This window comes from Rattus norvegicus, chromosome 20 (genome assembly GCF_021556685.1).
Source record: "Rattus norvegicus strain SHRSP/BbbUtx chromosome 20, alternate assembly SHRSP_T2T, whole genome shotgun sequence".
NCBI lineage: Eukaryota > Metazoa > Chordata > Mammalia > Rodentia > Muridae > Rattus > Rattus norvegicus.
Window position 1 is genome coordinate 26100711 of NC_141553.1, and position 16458 is coordinate 26117168.

General features: G+C 38.6%; 1 protein-coding gene across 21 annotated transcripts in view; it reads right to left on the bottom strand.

The window, feature by feature from the left end:
• The window catches only part of Herc4 (HECT and RLD domain containing E3 ubiquitin protein ligase 4), a 74540-nt gene that overhangs the window by 14636 nt on the left and 43446 nt on the right, over nucleotides 1-16458 (bottom strand). For 8 of the 21 annotated variants that reach the window (XM_087597515.1, XM_087597510.1, XM_087597506.1 and 5 more), the window contains 2 exons: nucleotides 15688-15860; nucleotides 5254-5373 (listed from right to left, as the gene is read on the bottom strand). In XM_087597515.1, the coding sequence (XP_087453641.1) occupies nucleotides 5254-5373; nucleotides 15688-15860 (293 nt within the window). Of the gene's footprint in view, nucleotides 1-472; nucleotides 497-5253; nucleotides 5374-15086; nucleotides 15190-15687; nucleotides 15861-16458 lie in introns of all 21 variants that reach the window. The other 13 variants (XM_087597513.1, XM_087597508.1, XM_087597504.1 and 10 more) reach the window with 3 other exon arrangements.

The following is a 16458-nucleotide window of genomic DNA, read 5'->3' on the forward strand; positions in this document are numbered from 1 at the left end:
TTAGAAGGTATCATGTAAGTGTAATGTTAAGTAGTGTAATTGTTTGTTGTTGCTGCTGGTTTTTTCCCAAGACAGTTTTACTGTGCAGCCCTGGCTGGTCTGAACTCACATTATATAGACCAGGTTGGCCTCAAACTCAGATATCTGCTTGCCTCTGCATCTCAAGTGCTGGGATTAAAGACACACACCATTCCACCCAGCAACAGGTTTTAATTCAGAAAACCCTTCTGAAGTATACAGGACATCCTGATATTATTTGGGGTAATTTCTATGGAGTTAACTTTTAAAAACAACATAATATACATATTTAAAAGCAAATGTGTGTGTGTGTGTGTGTGTGTGTGTGTGTGTGTGTGTGTGTGTATACATTAAAAAACAAACAAGAACTCACACTACAGACAAGTTTGACTCTTCACACAGGAAACAGCAGCACACCCTTCATGACTCTGAGACTTTATGGCAGCAGACTTACCTCAGTTATTCCATGGCTGACATCCTAAGACAGCAGCGCAGAATGCGGAATGAGGAAAGAGCAGTGTTAGTGTTCTATTTCTAGTCAGCACAGAGGTAGAAAATAAATTAACAATAAGGTTCACTGTCCCCTAACACCTTCCACTCTCCATCTAGGAAGTAAAGATTTTTGTGCACTTGGTCAGCAGTTTGGAGTTATCAGGTTTGAACATAATGAAATCTGGTCTCAGCAACCAAGTTTCCCCTTGCAGAATTTACGTAGACTAGCAAACTAATTCCTAGCCTGAAACATGCTGATGGCTGTTTCTTTACCTAGAAAATATTAGAAATTACTTCTCAGCCTTGACCTCAATGAAGTAAAAAAACCTTTAGTATATTACATAGAAGCAGAATGAGAGAAAAGCTGATATACATTATGTGACTGATCACCAGGAAATAGAAGGTACCTTGTCGTGGTTGTATTTTCCCCTTAAGCTATATTCATTCTCTCTGTCTGTCTGTCTCTCTCACTATATACCCCTGGGAGGCCAGGATAGTCTTGAACTCGAGTGATCCATCAGCCTGCCTCTATCTCCTCAGCACTGTTTTCAAGGTACCATGTACCACCATGCTTAGTCTGTTCCCTTAATTTGTTTAGTTCCTTATACTTATTATCATTGTGAGAGAGAACACAGGTGTGTCTATGGGGGTCAGGAGACAGTCTATGTAAGTTGGCTCTCTTCCTGTTTGCATAACAAGTACTTTTTCCCTAACTCTGAGCTATCTTGCCAGCCCTACTAGTGAAACAATTTTTGAAAACAATATTAACTTAAAAAGCACAAGACAGAACATAGATGTTGATAACTTGTAAAAACAGAATAGGAATAATAATGAGAGCCTACTAAGAGAATAGAAAAGAAATTTACACCCCCCTCGCCTCTCCCAATCTGGGGATTAAACTCAGAGCCTTGCAGACACTAAGCACACTAACTTGGACAGTGAGTGGTCTATCTGCATGCCCGCCCACGTATGTACAGACTATTTTAAGGCAGGTCTCATGGACCTCCAGCTGGCCTTGAACTCAGTATGTAGTTTAGGATCCGCTCACTTCCTGGGAATGCAGACATATGTTAGCACGCCCAGTCTCGGGCGGTGCTGAGTATAGAACCCGGGGCTTCCCACATTACACAAGTACCCTACCAACTGAGCCCTGCTGTCTTACTGAAAGCTTCCACATAGCTCAGTGTTTATGCTCACAGTACTCAAGCACTACAATCTTCAGAAACATGCTACTGAATGTATGCCTGCCTGATGCCTTCTGTGGTGAAGAATTAACTTTTAAAGAACATACAGCATTTGCCCTGGGCAAATTGAGTCTTTGGAATGACTAGGATATCTTTAGCTGCTGGCAATGTAAATAATGTAATTTATGATGCAGACTTCAGCTATCAAATATCAGTTCTACCTTCAGAAAGTTCAGACGTGGAGCTGGAAGAAGGCTCAGCAGTAAACAGTACTTACTGCTCTTACTGAGAGGACCAAGGTTCAGTTTCTAGCACACACATGGACCCTCACAGTCACCTGTAACTTAGATCCTGGGAATCTGATGCTGTGATTTGACCTCTGTGCATGTGTGTGTGCTCATTTACACACAGAGACCTAACACTCGTTCATGCAGATTAAGAAATCTAGCCACCTTGTGGGAAATGACTGATGCCCAGAAACTAAAAACAGTTTTGGCTTCACTGCTTAGCAATCCTGAGCTAATGCTATCTCAAACATGAATACCAGGTACCCATCTGTGACTTGCCATGACATGTGACATGCTCTGCTACGGTTACCTCTCCTAGAGTCTTCCTTATTGTCTTAACCTATCTAATTTTAATCTGAATCTTTATCCTATAACAAATTGCACTTGGCTGTGTAGTAGTTGAGTTCTACTCAAACTTTACAACAAATGACAGAGCCTGAGGACACAGTGGGGCAACCCCTCCCAATTTGGCAAATGGAATCGGAAATAAGGGAAGTCTTGTGTAGTTTTCCTTTTGTAGGTAGCTAAATTCTAACATTCTTTTGACAACTGAGAAGAACTCCCTACCTACAAAAATACCAGTGTGTCCTCCCAATGCTGGTCTATCCTGGTATTACAGCCATCCATTTGTCAGACTATATCCAGTCATATATTGAACAGGTTGCTATCTCATCACTATCCCTTGTGCACATACAGTTTAATTCCCTAGGACAAATTTAGACACACAACACAATACTGAGTAAATAAGACTTGTGACCTACAAATAAATAACATCAAAGATGGAAAAAAGAATTCATTTAACACAACTTAACAACCACTTAACTTAAATCACAATGTAATTCAAACATAATAACTCAGCATGGACCTTTCTTTTCTTCTGAAATAGAACCAGCAGGGTGAACTTCTGATCATTTTGCTTCCACTTCCTGAGTGCTGGTATGTCCAAACATATGCAAGTCATCATAACTTTGTTTGTTCTTAACTTTTATTTTTAAAATTTTATTGCAGCTATTTGTGTGTGTGTGTGTGTGTGTGTGTGTGTGTGTGTGTGTGTGTGTGTGTGTGTGTGTGTGTATGTACACATTCACACACCACAGCATATGTGTGGAGACCAGAAGATATCTTATAGGAGTCAGTTTCTTCCACCACTTGGGTCCCAGGGATTGATATCAGGTCATGAGTTTTAGTGACAAGTGCTTTTACCTGCTGAGGCAGCTCACTGGCACATTAAGGAGGGAGGGAAGGAAGAGAAAGAAAGAAAGGAAAGGAGAGGGTGGGAGGGAGGGAGAGAAGGGAAGAGGAGAGGAAGAGAGAGAACAAAAGGGAAGAGAGAAAGGAGGGAGGGAAGAGATGGCTTAGCAGTTGAGAGTACAGATAGATGGGTTCTTTCAGAGAACCCAGGTTCAATTCCCAGCATCCATGTGGTCCCTTACAACCATATATAACTCTAGTTCCTGAGGACCCAACACCACCTTCTGTCTGAGCTCAGCAGGCATCAGGTACACAAATGCAGCCCAGATATACATATAGGCAAAACACCCTGAACACATAAAGTAAATTTATATTTATATTTAAAATTTTTATTATTTTTAAATTGTGTCTATGTAAGAATTGAGTGCAAAAATGGAAATTGGGTCTTTTGGGAATGGAGTGGCTGTCAGCCATTACATGGGTGATGGAAACTGAACTCAAGTCCTCTGGAAGAGCAGCCAGTGCTCTAACCTTTTGAGCCATCTCTCCAGCCCCTAATCCAAACTCTAGACCTACAATTGTACACAAGTTCCAATGGTGACACCGGCCTATAATCCCAGCACTGGGAAACTGAAGCATGAGTTTTCCAAGGCTGAATTCAGTCTAGACAAGAGCAAGAATTTATCTTCAGAGAAACAACTCCCAAACCCATTAGCCAAACCAGTATTCATGTTTGTGTGTATATACACAAAAATGCATGTACACATGTATGTACATATTTGCACTTGCATACAAACGTCCATAATTATCACAAAATAGTATTGAGTATCTTTCGGACAGTCACTAATATTTTACTAAAAATGTATGACAATGACACCCAACTCAGCATTAAGACTACAATGAACTTATGAATCTTTTTTTTTTCCCCACGTGGAGAGATTTAATGGGAGAACAAGAGAAGGGGAAGGGACGAGAGAAAGAAAAGAGCTGAACGTAAGAATCTTATCTCTTAAAGCTTCAGGAACATCAAAAGTTCTATGTAAATACAAAAGTGTGATGAACTCTCTTTAAAACAAAGAACTAGATATAGTACAAGCCTTTCAACCAAGAACTCTGGAGGCTGAGGGAGGTAGTCTCTGTGAGTTCAAAGCTAGCCTGGTCTACATGGTAAGTTTCAGACCAATCAATTGGGAAAGAAGCCAATTTCTTACAATATTGACTCAGTTTTATGTTCATTCATAAATGGAGAGACAGTAATTATATGATAGATTAGAGAGAATGAGGGAAAAGAAACAAAAACTATAACCTTCTATTACCTCTTCTTATTAGAAAACAGCTAATACCAAAATAACTCCTTAATGAGATAAAGTTTACTATCATTGTGACTTTGTGCTAAGTTTAGGTGAGAAGACTACCAAATTTCAGCAAATATTCAATATCTGCTTGCTAAAAAGAGATCTATTATGACAGCATTCATCTTAGCTTGGTTAGACACAGGTGCCTATAGACTGCTTTCCTTTTGTCATCAGGCTGCCCCAGAGACAACTTCCTGGGCAACTGGAGTGCTGAGACTACAGGAGTGGGCTGCTATGCTTGGCTCTTACAGGATATTAAGTATCTGCTGCTTAAGTAACTAAAGTTATTAAATACCCGTTAACTTGTTACTAAAGATCTTTAGTCACATGCAAAGAAGCACATCCATATGTGAATATGTATTAACAGTCTGAAATAAAATTAAAATACAGAACAAATGGTTCCAGGGCTCTCTCCTGGTTTTAAAGCAAAAATCTAACATTTCTAAGAGATCTGATATCTATTACTATGAACACCAGAGAAGAGGTAGTAATCTCAAAGGAAATAAGAGTTGAAAGTTCAAGCCACACCTGCATTTTCTTGAGAAAAGTACAATGCACACCACTGGTTTGGTGTTGGGAGAATATCTACATGTAAACAGAGCTATCTATGCAACACATTATTGCGTTATTACTTGGAATAAAGGCTATGAGAATACTTGTTTCCCAAATATTCCTTTTGTTTTGTACAAATGGTGCACAGGCTCAATCACAAGGTGAGGGACGTACCACTCCATAGGCTTGCTGCTGGACCCAGTTGATATAGTCATTCCTTATGTCTATCAGCTCTTGGACTTCATGTATGTAAAACTTGTCGTACTGTATAAGTTGTCCTGTTCTCTCATTTACCTTAAAAGAACAAGTGAAATTAACATTAAATTTAGTCTATACTTTTAGTTCTTAAGTAGGAAAGAAGGCTTTGGAGATTTCTGTAGCTAATTTTCTATCAAAAACAAAGCAAAAACAATTACGCAGTGCCTACTATACATGCAGAATCATTACCAAGTGTTATATTATAGGAGGCATAAATTATTTTTAGGATGTGACACATCTATTTGTACTCGGTAACCCCAAGTCTAGAAATAAATACCTTTATAACCACAATAAATTGTATAAACCAGAAACTATATGGCCTTTGAGTTGGCCAAGAAGAACTAAACAGTAAGAGTAATACTCGATAAATGCTATGCTACTTAGTGTCTGGACAAACAAGCCTTTCAATCATTCTTTACTTTCACTTATGCATACCACATGTGTAGGGTGCCTTTGGAAGCCAGAAGAAAGTGTCAGAGCTCCTGGGGCTGGAGTAACAGGCATTAGAACGCAACCTGACATGGGTGCTGGGAATTGAACTCAGGCCCTCTAGAAAAGCAGTGTTTTTTGGTTTTGGTTTTTTTTTTTTTTTTTTTTTTGGTTTTTAATGTGCACTGGTGTTTTATTTGCATGTATATCTGTGTACACCTGGAGTTACAGACAGTTGTGAGCTGCCATGTGGGCGCTGAAAATTAAACCTGGGTCCTCTGGAAGAGTAGTTAGTGCTCTTAACCACTGAGCCATCCTCTCCAGCCTGAGTATGTAAGGTGGTATCTAGATATTAAAACAAACAGAAGAAGGCTGCAGACTCCATGGAGAGAGAACCATGTACACAAGGAAAGCCAGTCCCTGGTGAAGAGTACCCCTGTACCCAAGAGACCTGGGATGACGGAGTGTTTTTTGACACAATACAACAAGCACACAAACTTTTATCAAGCAAGGCAAGCATAAACTCATAAAGCTGTGGTGTCATGTTTGCAGAGAACAGAGGCTAAACAAGCACAATCACGAAAGCCTTTTCTGTGGACCTGGACCTTTCATAGCACTTGTCACAATTCTTCAAAAGCACAAGGAAATGCAAACCAAGGGTGAAGAGGACAGTGGTTCTAAACTGAAGGGAAAGTAAAAGAAGCAGGACCTGTAAAATGGGCTGTGGGGTGAAGGAGCCTGCAACCACACCCATCTTATTTATCCCAGTCTCTGAACCCACGAGGTAAAAACAGAGATCCAACTTTGTCAGTTGTCTTTCGACTGTCCCATGATAGCCTAGGCATCTCCCACACCCAAAATGAATTTTTAAAAGAGACCAGAAAAATTCTAGTGGTAAGTATAAAAGAAGCTCACAAAAGTCATCATCCTGGCAGTAACAGTGACAGATTCTTGACCACAGATAATAAAACAACTACTTAAAAAAACACTGTACATGACCAGGACATGGTGGTGGATGCCTTTACACAGCACTGGGATTCAGAGGCCGGTGGACCAGCCTGGTTTATAGAGCAAGTTCTAAGACAGCCAACACTACAGAGAGAAACCTTGTCTCAAAAAATAAAAACAAAAAAGAGAATTACTAAAAATAACCATTTACCAAAGTCATAGAGTAAACATTCAATATTCGGGGTTGGAGAGATGGCTCAGCTGTTAAGAGCACTGACTGCTTTACCAGAGGTCCCTGAGTTCAAATCCCAGCAACCACATGGTAGCTCACAACCATCTGTAATGAGATCCGATGCCTTCCTCTGGCATGCATGTGTACATGCAGACACAACATTCACAAACACTAAATAAATAAATATTTTAAAAAGTTTAATACTTAGAAATTCCAACTAAATTCTCTACCAAGAAAGCATTGAAAAATGAAACATTAAACTATATACAATTATAAATATGAAATATTGAACATTTAAAAAATTTTATTTTATCATTTTAAGTGTATGAGTATTTTGCCTACAAGTATGTCTGGACCATATACATGTCTGGTGCTTATGAAGGTGAGAAGAGGGTGCTGGATCCCCTGGAAACAGAGTAACAAATGATTTGAGAACCACCACAAGTGCTGAAAACTGAACCCAGTTCTTTACAAGAGCGACAAGTGCTTTTAACCACTAAGCACCTCACCGTATAGATGCCTACAGATAGATCCCTTTTCAAAGCATGCATAAGACCTATGGAAACTATAGAACAGTAGTAGAAAGAACATAAAAGAGACCCTGATTTAAAAAAAAAAAAAGACGACGACGACTCTGATCATAAACTGCAAAAGAAAGTAACAAGACCTGACAAACAGTGTAAACAAGTTTTAGCTGGGCTTCTGCTACAAAGAAACAGTGATATGAAGTACATCCCGCTTCAGCTGAGGCCACCTAAATAAGCATAGACTCTGCAGGATTATACAGGATCATAACTCATTTCCTTACTAGAAATGACTTTATTGTTCTGTAGATTAACACTTGTTTTTTTAGCAGAACTGAAATATTACAGAGTGCCCTATGCGTGGAGGCACAGAGGTGGCTCAGAGGTGGCTCAGTCTTGAGAGCATTTGCTGCTCCTACAGAGGCTCTGGGCTCTGATCGCAGCACCACGTGAAGTCTAACAACCAGCTGTAACTGCAGTTCTAGGAGATCTCAATGCTCTCTTCAGGTCTCCGTGGGCACCAGGCATGCATGCATGTATGTATGTATGAGCATGCAGGGAGCACGGCTGTATGCATAAAAATCAAAAACAACAACACGTGCATATGGTTCCAAAATGTTTCAGAGATGTATATATACTGACAGATAAAGAACACAAAAGGTTAGCAATTAGTAAGTCTAAGAAAGAGAATATAGGTATTTATTATATTAGTCTTAAAATGTTTCAGTAAAGTTTGAAAACAGGTAAAAATAAAAACTGAAGAGGGAAGAGGCCAGGAACATAGCACAGTAATAGAGGCCTGCTTAGCATACAGATTCTGGGCTCAATTACATAACTATTACAACACACACACACACACACACACACACACACGCACGCACGCACGCGCGTAGAGATTTAAGGTGGTGGTGCTCACCTTTAATCTCAGAAGGCAGAGGCAGCCCAATCTCTGAATTTGAAGCCAACCTGGTCTACAGAGTGAGTTTCTGGGCAGCCAGGGCTACATAGAGAAACGTTGTTAGGAAAAAAATAAGGATGAAAACCCAGGGGGGAAAAAGTTTGAGGAAGACAACTCTAGACTTGTAGGCAAAGAGAACAGCAGGAATTAAAGAAGACAAAAATCCACATATCCCAGCTGGTCCAACAAGAATAAAAAAAAATTATAAACCAAAACTGGACAAAAGCGATAGTTCAGAAAAAGTTGGGCTAGGGAGTCTAGGTGTGTCTAGTCTTCCCAGTAGAAACTGCCCACTCTAAGGTTAGAGTAAATGCTTACTACTTTAGAAAAAAGGTTTGACTATTTTGTTGCAGAATCCCATAACAAGAACTAAGGAGAGAATAACGTTTTGGAGCCAATGGGTTATAAAATCAGTGAAATTTTGAGAATTATTCTGTTGGCTCTGAAAAATGGAGATAGAGAGGCTAGTGACAGGAAAGTGAAGGAGAGTATATTCCTGAGATTCAAGAATTCCTGGTAAGGCATGCAGAGGCTACAGCAACTAAGTGAGTATAATTGTTTTCCCCAATGCTTCAAACCTGGGAACAACAACAACAACAGATGCCAGCAGTAACACCAACAAGTCGTGATAAGGCAGGAAGTGGGAGTTGGGGAGGATGAAAAGTCTGATGTTAGGTGAAGTAAGGAGAAGAATTAGGTATAAAGGTTTACTGTGTGATTACAGCACTCAGGAGGTAGTGGCAGGAGGTCTGTCTGTGGAAGGCCAGACATTCTAGTGTCTTATACGCCTACAAGTGGAGGCCAATATGGGCTACAAGTAAAAAAAGTTTTTTGGTTTTTTTTTGTTTGTTTGTTTTTTTCAGCAAAAAAGTTAAAGCACTGGAAAGACTGTGATATGATTGAAATTGTTTTCTTTAAACAAAGATACTAAAGCAGTAGTAATAAAGTTAATTCAACATATATATTAAACAAAACTAACTTCCTAAGGGAAAACAACAAAAGTAACTTTATTAAACACATTTCCCTCTTACAACACAATGAGTAAATTTACATGAAAACCTTTTCTTGAGCTGGGCATGATGGCACCTTTAATTCCAACATTCAGGAGACAGAGGCAGGCAGATCTCTACCTCCAGGTCAACTCAAAACAAAAGACACAAATACCCTTTTCTTGGGAAAGCAGATGGCTCAAACGGTGAGGGCACTTGCCTTTTTTCTTTTTTCTTTCTTTTTTTTTTTTGGAGCTGGGAACCGAACTCAGGACCTTAGCAAGCGCTCTACCACTGAGCTAAATCCCCAACCAGCACTTGCCTTTTAAGCCTGATTGGTCACAGGGTTTGATCCTTGGGATCTACAAAGAACGGACTCCTCTAAGTTGTCCTCTGACCTCCGCATGTATGCTGTGGTTCATGTATGCAAAATGTAAATGGGAAAAATAACAAGTAGTAGGGTATGGTGACCTATGCCTGGGAACCCCAACAAGTATGCCTGTGGTACATTCAAGGCAAGCCTGGTGTAAGTAGCAAGTTCTAGGTAAGCTAGAGCTACAGAGTGAGACCATGTCGAAAAGCAAAAACCAATCTTTCATTAGAACCTTCTCTTTATCTCTTGCATCTTTAGAAGGATGCAGTATAATAAACAGCTATTGTTTGTTAATGTTTGATGTGTGAAATCTGTGAAAATATAAACTCTTAAAAATTATGACTTTTATGTTATAATTTTTTTTTTTTTGGTTCTTTTTTTCGGAGCTGGGGACCGAACCCAGGGCCTTGCGCTTCCTAGGTAAGCGCTCTACCACTGAGCTAAATCCCCAGCCCCTTTATGTTATAATTTTAAGAGTTTCTATTTTCACAGATTTCAAAGTTTTGCTTTAAAGGAAAATAAGAATGAACACTATATACCTCTTCCTCAAAGAAAAAGATCAATAGCATATTGATCTAAAAGGTAAGCTGAAATTTTAACTGAGTTGTAGACTTTTACGTTAAAAACAACACTATGTTCCAATTATAGCTATCATTAAACTGTATACACTACTTGTAAGATGCATTATTATATTCAAATATTCTCATAAATAGAACTGTTTTTATTTTCAAAGTTCCGTTTTTAATCCTTTTATTTTACCAAGTAAGAACATGTGCACTCTTCTCCTGCTTTAATGGAGTGGGAATGGGGAGGAAGACAAGGTCTGCTCATAGTCTTGGCTGCCTTGACACTAGCTATACAGACCAGGCTGGCCTGCCTGTATCTCCTTGTGGAGTGCTGTGATTAGAGTTGTGTGGCACTGTAGGCAGGGCACTTTTCCTAATACTCTCACTTGGAAAAAATAAAAAGCCCCTTAGGGAAGCTGTTATTAACAACTTTTAAACAAAACCAAGGCCCACTTAAAAAACAGAGATAGAACATGTGAGATATTACCCATCTCGTTACAGATGTGTGTCCTTATGCCCTACAATCTTTAATACTAAATTATTAGCTAAAAGAAAACATACACAATACCACATATGCACACAAGCACAAATTTCACAATGGCCTTTTCTCAATCACCCACATTTATAACAAAAACCAGTAAGATCTGGGTGTGTAATCCAGGATGGCCTTCAACTCACAATCTTGTCTCAGCTACCCCAGTAGCTGGCACTAGGCCAGGCTCACAATATTCTCCTCTCTTTCCTTTCATTTTTAGAGACAGGGTATCTACCTATGTAGACCAGACTGGCCTCTGCCTCCCAGTGCTGGGATTAAAGTTGTAAGCCACCCAGCTAATATCTGAACTGAAGACTAATCAAAGGGGTTTGCTTTTCTGATGCATTGTCTATATAGACCTGGTTGTTCTGGAACACACTATGTAAGCAATGCTAGCCTCAAACTTACAGACCCATCTGCCTCTGCCTCCCAAGTGCTGAAAATAAAGGCCTGTGTCACCATGCCTGGCTCAGAAGAGTAATCCAAAAGAACTGCACGTAAACTTGCTAACATACACGCACGCACGCACGCACACTCCTGCCTTTCTATATGGTATATATACTTAACAAGCTATCTTACAAAGTAACCAACTGTTCTCTAAGAAGCCTTCTTTAATCCCTCTATGAATACATTATATTTTTCTTTATCTAACAACTATGTTATCATAAATATTCATTTACTTATTTGTACATACATAATCTTTCTAGATGACCACTTTACAAAGGGGAGAGAATCATATAAGTTCTTTATCACTAAATCCCTAGCACCTAATATAATAAACAATCTTACAGCAGACAGCAAATATCTGCAAAGGAAAAATGGAAATCCCATAACATTAAAAATATGCATATAATTTTTTTACTAAAAAATGTTCAAAATAAAATGTACAAATTCTGATTACGATTTTTTTTTTTTTTTTTTTTTTGGTTCTTTTTTTCGGAGCTGGGGACCAAACCCAGGGCCTTGCGCTTCCTAGGCAAGCGCTCTACCACTGAGCTAAATCCCCAACCCCGATTACGATGTTTTTATTTCACATTATAATTCAGTATTTTGGTTAAGGGGTAATTATGATGAATAAGTAGTCTATGTTCTATCCATTCAGTTTGAAGGTTTCTTGCCTCAACCTCAAATGTTTGAAAACCAGTATAATACACAGCCACTAAGCTAGACATACTAACTAAGCCCTTTTCTTTCGGTGCACTAGTACTGCTACAACAAACTGTAAGAACTCAAAAATAACCCAATTATTACCCAATAAACTTATTTTTTGGATTATAGACCCATTCCTGACAGTAGACATCAAAGGTATTTTGCATGATGCCATTTAGAGCATTGGAATTACTTTCCATTTAGAAAAATTTCCAAAGGACATGACATATGGGAGGAACAAGTACATCCTGAAATGAACAGTGAAGACAAAATAGTTTACTTGATCTAGGTTTCCCTGTTCCTAGGCTATGTCAGGGGGTAAACTGAGGAAACTTCCCTAACTGTAATCACTGAGAAGAGTAAGTACATAGCTATCACACATAGCATCTTAGTTTTAATTAATTTTCTTGTGTGTGTGCCCGTGTGCTGAACTGAGTGCACATGCCTGCCATAAGCATGCATTTGGAGGTCAGAGGAAAACCTGTAGGAACAGATTCTGGAACTATGCTTTTCCCACAGATTGAACTCAAGTCATTAGGCTTGGTGGCAGGTTACCCACTGAAGCATCTCACCTTCAGGCCTAAGTGTCTTTGAAAAACAACTTCTGGTAAGGGGTTTGTGGAAAGACAAAAATGAATCGTTCCTGATAATAAATACCCACACATACTTATTTACAGTAGAGTAGAATGAAGCAAAGTTTTCTTTAAAGAAGAGGCTTATGAAAGATGACTGCTCCGAGTATAACCAGAAGGAGCTACTTAACATCATCCCAAGGTGGGAAATATAGCTCAGTGGTGGAGCACTTGCCCAGTGTGTGAAAAAGGCCTTGGACTAACCCCCTGCTTAGGAAAATGCAAAAGACAAAAGAAATCCATCCCACTATCATTCTGCTTTCAAATATAACAACTTCAAATAAGCTATTTTCTGTTTAATCAATAAATCAAAGTAGTGTTTTTCCCATTCAAATAGTCTGATTATGAAATCTCTGCCTTCAGTTGCCTATAACAACTTACAAATTACGTAACTTTGGACCAGAAATGACAGCAAGGCACTTGTCAACAAGCTGGACAACCAGTGTTCAATCATGGTGGAACGCACACATTCAACACACACATACAAAAACAGTATTTAAAAGTTATGTAAAGACCTTATTCAAAATCACACGCACGCACGCACACATAGCAAACGCGCGCGCGCGCACACACACATACAAAACTCAAGAGAGTAGACAGACATAATGCACTCTACAGAATTTAAATCTCCAGATCTAAAGACATAATAAAAGAAAGCCTACTCTAATCCTGTGTGTGCGCCCACAGAGGCTGAGGCTGTGAGAATCCCTTGGACCTGGAGTTGTAGGAGGTTGTAAGCACAGGATATGTGGGTTCTCCAGCTACCAGCTAAATGTAACATACTTACATACTAACATGAAAGAAAAACAGCAGAGGCTTGGGAAGCAGATCTGAACTTCTCTCTTACTATCAATGCTGAGTCGCTTTTGTGTTTGTTTGTTTGATTTTGTTGTCTTTTTGTTTTTGTAAACAGGGTTTCTCTGGGTAGCCCTGGCTGTCCTGGAACTCAATCTGTAGACCGGGTGAGCCTCAAATTCAGATTTACCTGTCTTGAGTCCTGAGTGCTGGGATTAAAGGCATGTACCATCACCACCTGGCAAAGTAACTTTTGTTGTTGTTGGGGTGTTTTTTTTGGGGGGTGGGGGAGAACATGGGTCAGTTTCTAAATTTACAAAAATGGATAATACCAAATCTACAAGTATATTTTAAGAAAAATCTTTTTAAAAATACTGTATCTTCGGTGCTCACCTGTATTATACACAGAAGTTTCTAATACTGTTGGCAAACAATAAATATTAAGACAGCACCTCCATCTCAACCCTGAACTAACAAGAAGGCAAATCCTAGCATCTGGTATAGCTCCATCAAAAAGGTCTCTGTAGCCAGGCTTGGTAGAGAATGACTGCAACCCCAGGATCCAGGAGGCTGAAGCAGGACTGTGATCTGTAAGGCCTGCCAGGGATATATGCCACAAAATCCTATCCTGAGAACTTAAGGGTTAGACTGTATCATGTGCAGTTCAATCCACAGACCCAGGAAAAAAAAGGGACAAAAGACACAAAAACCACATTATCTTTGAGGAACATATATTCTGTTTTATAAACTGAAGTATTAACTAATTCCAAAATTTTAATCTTAAAAAAGATGAAGATAGGGCTCTCGGTAGAGACCGAGGTTTCTGACTGACAAGTCAGTTATTCAAATCCTAGCTAGGATTCTAAAGCCCTTCTTCCCAGCCCTTTCTCTGACACACACAGGCTTGTTCTCTGTAGTTCACAACGGCCTGACATTTTGGCCATCCTCCCACTCCAGCTTCCCTTTCTCCTGAGATAACAGAGAGGGCCAAAGAGAAGCAGTGTTCTTTAAGAGGATAAGCAGAGGAGCCAAGAGTGGGATGATGTAGAAATAAAGTCCAGCTGAAGAAGGATGGCCATTAGGGAAGAGTTCATTCGACAAACAAAAAGCTTGAATCCTAGGCAAAAGTATATAGAAAGCAGAGGAGAGGCAGAGATCTTCACAACCGCAGTGTGGTACACGCCCAGGCCCTGATATGCTGCAAGAAAAGTTTTGTTCTGGGGTAGGACCTGTTTTCTTGGAAAGAAATTACTATCATCTCTTTAACCATACAATGAAAAGAGAAATTAACTGCCTAAGAATCTTAGACATACTAAATACAAAAGGAAAAAATTCAGGAAGTTAAGTAGTGGAGCAAATGACCCAGGAGCTTCACTAAAAGAAAAGGTAAAGTAAACGGTCCCCAGGGAGTCTCTCATCCAGAGAAGATCTATCTCCTTTATTCCCTTTAGTCTTTACGTGGGCAACAATCTGAAAGTGCAAAGAGTCATTATGGAAGAGTGTATTCACGTGGCGTCTTCAGTCTTTTATGGACTATGAACACATGCTTCTCCCTTAGGTCATGTCTCATTTAAGTAGCAACTCAAGAATACCAAACGGCATAACAGAGATATACCTACCAACTGTCAGGATGACTCAAATCCATCTTTAATCAGACAGCTGACACTCTATTTCTTCATGTAACTTTGCACTTCTACAGTGTAAAGTGTACTATTTCTTACACTGGGAAAAAGGGCAGGAAAGAACAATAGGCAAATTAATGAATTATATATAGTTTCATTTTCAAATTAGTCATTTGTTTCAAATGAAACATTCTACTTTGATTGAGGCCATTAGTACCTGATACCAAAAGAATGGAAGTTTAAATGTTCATAATTACAAGGGCCACTTTTATATGATAACCACTTATAACTAAAAATAATGTATCATTAAATTAACACATTAGGTTCTTTACAAGAAAGCATATGAATTCTAATTCATTAATATGCTATTGTTCTGCCCAATTGTAGGCTACAGATGCCTAACGAAGACAACTAAAGGCAAAGCTACAAAGTATAGATAGATTATTTCTTGTAAAGGAAATTATAAGAAACTATGAATAACTTCCAGATTTCTTTAATATGTATCTTTTATGCCATTCTAATATTAATGTTAAAATGAACATTATCAATGTGTTAGTAGGAATGGGGAAAGAGAAAAATAAAGGACTAATGGACATACCCTATGTAATATTTCTAAAACCTTTAATGCGGTATGAAGAAAACTGTTGAAAATTCTTCTTTCAGAAGGGGGAATGCCGATCTTGTAGAGTTTCAAAAGATGTACCACAACTTCCTTAAAAAGTTCTACTATCTTGAGGAATAGTGGAGGTTCAAGTACTGACCACCAGTTTTCTGTTATTAAAGGGTGAACATGCAAATAAAATGATTAAAAAAAAATCAGAATTAAAAAAAACATACTAACTTTTCTTCTAGAGCAGTGTTTTTAACCCTTTGAACATTTCAGGAAGATGAACACAGCAATACTTTACATAACATCTCTAGGGCTTATAGATAACTTTCCTCACTACCAAGATAAAGGATACTGTTCTTAATAATCTCTCAAAAGTAAAAATAAAGTATGAAAGGCCTACAAAATTTGCATTCTTGGTATCATTAATCATATTTAAATTCATAAACTACAGTTAAAATTAATCACTATACTTAATATAAAAGTCAGTTATTAAGCAGTTTTGGCAATCAGAATTATTTTTCAACAAAATATACTTTAAAATTGTACTGTTCAAATATTTAAAAATCTAGGTTTTACTATTCAACTTAACATATAAAACTGAAATATTGTGAAGTAACATATTTACAGATCTAAAGAACTCTGGGAAATCAAAAATAGAAACTTAATGTAACTGCAACCTGTACTGTTTCTTATTTACAGCTTCTAACTACAGACACCAGAATCATAGGAAACCTTCTACACGGGGAGCAGCATGTGGCT